This window comes from Barbus barbus (genome assembly GCF_936440315.1).
Source record: "Barbus barbus genome assembly, chromosome: 19".
NCBI lineage: Eukaryota > Metazoa > Chordata > Actinopteri > Cypriniformes > Cyprinidae > Barbus > Barbus barbus.
Genome location: NC_136747.1, coordinates 30,006,408 through 30,012,407, shown reverse-complemented (window position 1 = coordinate 30,012,407; position 6,000 = coordinate 30,006,408). Strand labels below are relative to the sequence as shown.

The 6,000-nt window shown below is 34.8% G+C and overlaps 1 protein-coding gene across 1 annotated transcript in view; it reads left to right on the top strand.

Moving 5' to 3' along the window:
- LOC306885015 (FH1/FH2 domain-containing protein 3-like) overlaps positions 1–6,000 on the top strand; it is a 73,775-nt gene that overhangs the window by 32,554 nt on the left and 35,221 nt on the right. Inside the window, exons 4-10 of the mRNA XM_079441323.1 lie at positions 1,033–1,100; positions 2,389–2,494; positions 3,662–3,756; positions 3,832–3,943; positions 4,309–4,403; positions 5,541–5,684; positions 5,756–5,979. Coding sequence (XP_079297449.1) covers positions 1,033–1,100; positions 2,389–2,494; positions 3,662–3,756; positions 3,832–3,943; positions 4,309–4,403; positions 5,541–5,684; positions 5,756–5,979 — 844 coding nt within the window. The remainder of the gene's footprint in view (positions 1–1,032; positions 1,101–2,388; positions 2,495–3,661; positions 3,757–3,831; positions 3,944–4,308; positions 4,404–5,540; positions 5,685–5,755; positions 5,980–6,000) is intronic.

Genomic DNA, 6,000 nt, shown 5'->3' with positions numbered 1-6,000 from the left:
TTACATTTTGTATTCATTTTAATTTCAGTTAAAGTTGTAGGAATTTTATTGTGTTTTTAGACATTTTTATTCATTTTTTTATATGTATATATATAATTTTATTGTTAGTTTAGTCCATCAAGTCAAACTAAATGAATATGAGAAATGTTGCCAAAATATGTCTATATTTTCAGTTTTAGTTATTTTAGTACAAGTTAAAGTAAATGAAAATGAGAAATGTTGCCTTGGCAGCTAGCTGAAATGTAAAAAAATAAGTTTTGTATTTGATATATACTATTAATATATAAACACACTAATACAATACTACAAGTAATAAATATGCTAATAGCAATACTATAAAATATGCTAATAAATTATATTAATGTTTGGAATTAGTTTTTAATTTTTTTTTTCAGTTTTCATTTTTAAGTTGTAGTTAATTTAGGTGATTTTGACATTTTTATTAATCATTTTTTGTAAATATTTCTGTGTAGCTTTAATATGTGTTTATTTTATTTTAAGTTTTAGTCATTTTAGTACTTAAGCTTAAACTGAGTTTATATCAGTTGGTTGCCAGGGTCAAGTTTTCATAGAATATTTCTATTTTATTTTATTACAGAATTAATAAAATTCATGGAAAGGATGTTTTAAATGAAGAAGCAGCTGTGCAGACAGACGAGGTGGTGTGATTAGTGTGTGTGTGTGTGAGTGTGTTATTGATGAGAACAGCAGCATCAGTCTGATCACGGAGCGTATGAAATGGATCGGTGATTGATCTGTGCTGTTAGTGGAGCGTGATGTTCTCGCCGGAGGGAAGGTGAACAGGTCTAGATCAGACTAAAGCGGTTTGTGACCTCAGACTGCGGTCGGTTTGCTTTTCTTCTCTCTCTCCTCGGCTGAATGTGTTTTCTTCTCTTTTATAGATGCTCTGACGAGATTTGTGGTCTGAAAACTTTTTATTTTTGAGCATGAGTGACTTTAATTATTGTCTGACATGCTGTCTCTCACTCACACACACACACTCGTTCTCTCTCTCTCTCTCTCTCTCTCTAGAGAAGCTGTATAACTCCAATGGCCGTGACCTGAGGAGGGCGCTGTTTTCCCTGAAGCAGATATTCCAGGTATAAAAACACACATTTACTTATTATAATTTTTATTAATATTTGTATATTATTGTTTTATTCAGTTTTTGTTTAAATTTTTAAAATTGTGTTTTTGTATTTTAATTATTTTAAATAGATCTATTTCTTGTTTATGTTTTATATATATATATATATATATATATATATATATATATATATATATATATATATATATATATATATATATATATATATTTTTTTTTTTTTTTTTTTTGTGCATCAAGTTGAACTAAATGAAAAAGAGAAATGTTGCCTTGGCGACTATCTGGTTAGTTCAGTTTTTATTTGAAGTAATGAGAGTTCAGTTAATGATGATTTAATGAGACTTCAGTCGTTTTTATATCAAACCTGGTTAGAATGACTGCTTATAATACAAATCCTAAGCATAAAAGAACACTTTTTCAGTTTCAGTTTTATTGATTGTATGTGTTTTTGTTGTTTTTATTATTTTGTTTGTTAGTTTGTTTTTGTTTTTAAAAATGTCTGTATGATTAATTTTTATTTCAATTTTATTTTTAGTGTTTTTTAGTACATCAAGTTAAACTAAATGAAAATGAGACGTTGCTTTGGAAATTAGCAGATTGTCAGTCTGTGTCTCGTGTTTCGTGTCCATATTTGGCCTTCCTGTTCCTGTTCCTGTCCTCGTTCCATGTTCATTAGATGATTAGTCCCTAGCCCTGTGTTTAATTGCCCCGCACCTGTTTCCGTTCTTCCCTGTTGATTTCCCAGTGTTCTTTAGCCCTGTGTCTCCCATGTCCTGTATTGTTCGTCCATCCCCCAAGCTCCACGTTCTGTGTTGTTGGAATTTAAATAAAACTCTGAATTGGATATCTCCGTGTCTCCTTGCTCCTTGCTCCTGTGCAAACGTGACACAGATATACAATTATTTTTATATACGTATTTTTATTTCTCTTAACATTTATTTAATTTAAAGTAATGAAAGTTTTTTTATGGTTTTAAATTAACAAACTTTTGTTTGTCATTTTTGTTTTTTATTAAAAGCCAATTATAATTACTACAAATAATATAAATCCTAAATTTACAACTTAAAAAAAAAAAAAATACATTAAATTTTAGTATGTTTTGTCACATTTGACTCACTTCTGGAGACAGTTTTGTCCTCAGACTGTAGTTAATTACAATAATGCCTAACGAGCATATCACATATTCTGTCACTCAAACATGTTATATTATTAACACAACTTAAATTTAAGAGCAGTGTGAGACCATCTGGTGTGTGTGTGTGTGTGTGTGTGTGTGTGTGCAGGATGATAAGGACCTGGTTCATGACTTCGTTATGGCTGAAGGTTTGACGTGTTTGATTAAAGTCGGCGCTGAAGCAGATCAGAACTACCAGAACTACATCCTCAGAGGTTCGTTTGCATCCTCAGACTTATGAAAGTTACATGAACATTTTTAAATATAGAATGTAGCATATAGGTGATGATTTTCTGTTATTGTGTTTTCATCTCCATATGAGAGAGAACAGTGCCACCTTTTGGTTGCCATTGTTATTACTAGGCTATAGAAAACCATGCTGTTTTTAATACACTTTATTGATTAACTTTCTTTAATATTGTTTGATAAATGTTTCTTCATAAATACTCTATTATGGTGCTTCTGTAAAAGTTTTAATCATGTCACAATCAAGTCACAAAAACTGAAATATATATATTTTTATTATTATTCCTGTGTATTTGGTAATTATTTTAAAATGGTTAACATTACTGTAATACAGTTATTTTTCATTCAAATTAGCAATAATTTAAATCCACACCAAATACTACCTTGGTTCATACATTTTTAAAATAATAACTAATTATTAATAATAATTAATAGTTTGTGTTAATTAATTGCAACACCAAATTCTACTGAGCTGCATGAAACTGCATTTTTTAAAAATAAAATTCACAACTAATAAATAATTAAAACAAAAAATAAATAAATTATACTTAATTTATATCTATAAATTAATAATTACTTACTTAATCATTGTTAATTACTATTTTAAAGCTACACCAAATTATATAAACAATTATTTAATAATAAATACACAATAAATAAACAATTAAAACCACACCAAATACTACCATGATTCATTTTTAAATATCAAATCCACAAATAATAAATAATTCAAACAAAATAATGCATTAATTATTAACTATTAATCATTTTAAAGCCATGCCAAATAGTAACATCATGCATGTTTTCTTTTTAAATAAAAAATAAACAATTAATAGTCATTTATATCCAAATGAAAAAGTATTTTGCTGCTGGGATGCAAAATATTTCACCTGTGCGATCTCAATAAAATTATTTAGAAAAATCCTTATTTGGTTCATCCTGAGAAATGTAACATGTCGCATGACAGCGTCTTATTCATCATTAGAATAAAAGCACACAGTGAAGAGTTACAACAGAGTGTGATAATAACCCTCAATATTATTATTAGCTCTGACCAATCAGAGGCTGCTAAGCCCCGCCCACTTCCGTCAGGTTTATGCTAATGAGCGTTCAGTGGCGTGTGTTTGTCTCTGCAGCTCTGGGACAGATCATGCTGTATGTGGACGGGATGAACGGGGTCATAGGTCACACCGAGACCATCCAGTGGCTCTACCTGCTCATCGGCTCAAAGGTGACGCGCCGTTTGATTAGTGTGTGTGAAGATCAGAGTCAGAGTGAGATCTGATCCGTGTGTGTGTGTGTTCAGTTTCGTCTGGTGGTCAAGACGTCTCTGAAGCTGCTGCTGGTGTTTGTCGAGTATTCAGAGTCCAACGCACCGCTGCTCATCCATGCCATCAACACCGTCGACTCTAAGAGAGGTACACACACACACACACACACACTTTCATTCGAGTCTGCGTCACTCGTTCCGCTGCTTGTCCATATTGGGGTTGTTCATAGAAAGTAGGGATGGGCGTATTGATCCTGAAGTATCAATAAATTATTAAATAATTATTTGCATGAGTGATGCAATTATTCAAATAATAAATAAATAAATAATAAATAATTAAAAATGATTAATTTATCAATTATAAATTATAATTAAATAATTTTAAATGATAATTAATAATATAATCTATATAAATAATACAAAAATGAGTTTTGAATGATTACGCTAAATTATGATGTGTGTGTGTGTGTGTGTGTGTGTGTGTGTGTGTGTGTGTGTGTGTGATATGGTCAGGCTCTAAGCAGTGGTCAAACGCCATGGAGATTTTAGCAGAGAAGGACGGTGTGGACACAGAGCTGCTGGTCTATGTGATGACGCTTATTAACAAGGTGAGACACACACACACACACACACACACACACACACATCCCCTAACCCTAAACCTACCTCTTACAGAAAACCTGTTTGCATTCTTACACTTTCAGATAAACATCATTTACTACTTTTAATCATTTTTTCCCTTCGTGGGGAGCGCAGGCCTGTCCCCACAATGTCAAAAATTTCAGGTTTTACCATCCTTGTGGGGACATTTGTTCACACACACACACACAGACACACACACACACACACACACACACTCTCTCTCAGTTCAATTCAGTGTGTGCTTTATTGGCATGACAATTAAAGCATAGTGTTTACATTGAATCTAGAACAGATGTATTTAAACATAATAATAATAAATAAATGCATGTATATATAATTAAACAAAATAGAACAAATCAATTCTATGAATTCTATAATTCGATGAACAATTTAAAGGGGTCATATGATGTTGCTAAAAAGAACATTATTTGGTGTATTTGGTGTAATGCAATGCGTTTATGCGGTTTGAGGTTCAAAAAACACATTATTTTCCACATACTGTAGATTATTGTTGCTCCTCTATGCCCTCCCTTTCTGAGACACGTCGATTTTTACAAAGCGCATCATTCTGAGAAGCGAGGCGTGCTCTGATTGGCCAGTTATCCAGTGTGTTGTTATTGGCCGAATACCTCAAGCATGAGACGGAAATGTTACGCCCTTCACTGTATTGTGATGCTGTATCCCGGCGTGATGACACAAAAACAATAAAACCCATTATAAAGAGGCATTTGTTGCATCCAGAGGGGACATAATTACTGAATATAATGACTTATACTGTCTTTAAACATTACCATGTCTGCATTTTGATCGGAGAAACGACAAACAAGCGCTACTCTACACTGTTCAAAACTCGCCTTTGAATAGTCAGTGGTGAATTCTTTAAATAAGAAAACATACTTACAGGCTGTGAGTCAGAGGCACCAGACTGTCTTTGCAAAGTTGGAATTGCCTCACTTTATAGAAACAGCCTTTGTGTAAGCCAGCATTGTAGGCTGCTCTTCCAGGTTCAGGAAATAGTCCTCTGTAAAATGCGTTACATACACTCTAATATTTGGGTTGATCTGTTCAGTGAACTTGAAATCGCATCTCTCCGTCTCTTTCAGACGCTGGCAGCGCTGCCCGATCAGGACTCGTTCTATGATATGGTGGATGTTCTGGAGGAGCAGGGCATGGAGAGCGTGTGCGGGCGTTATCTGGGCCGTAAGGGAACGGATCTGGATCTCCTGGAGCAGCTCGGCGTCTACGAGGTCTGATAGACTCTGACAGATGACTGAGGTCTGATCCGGTCTCTGGTTCTGATGCGTCTCTGTTCCTGCAGGCCACTCTGGGGCACGAAGACGGCGATGAAGACGCTCTGCCTCCGTCCTCCGCTCGCCGGGACAGACGCCGCTCCAGCGTGGGCGGGGCCGAGGGGCGGGGCTTACAGAGACGCCGCAGCCGCAGGCATTCGTTGGGCAGATCAGGCCACGCCTCCCCGCTCAGCCCCGCCTCCCCACACCGCGCAAACTTCCAGCCGTTTAACGGACAGGAGCTCAACGAGAGGTGAGACGACTCACTAGACCA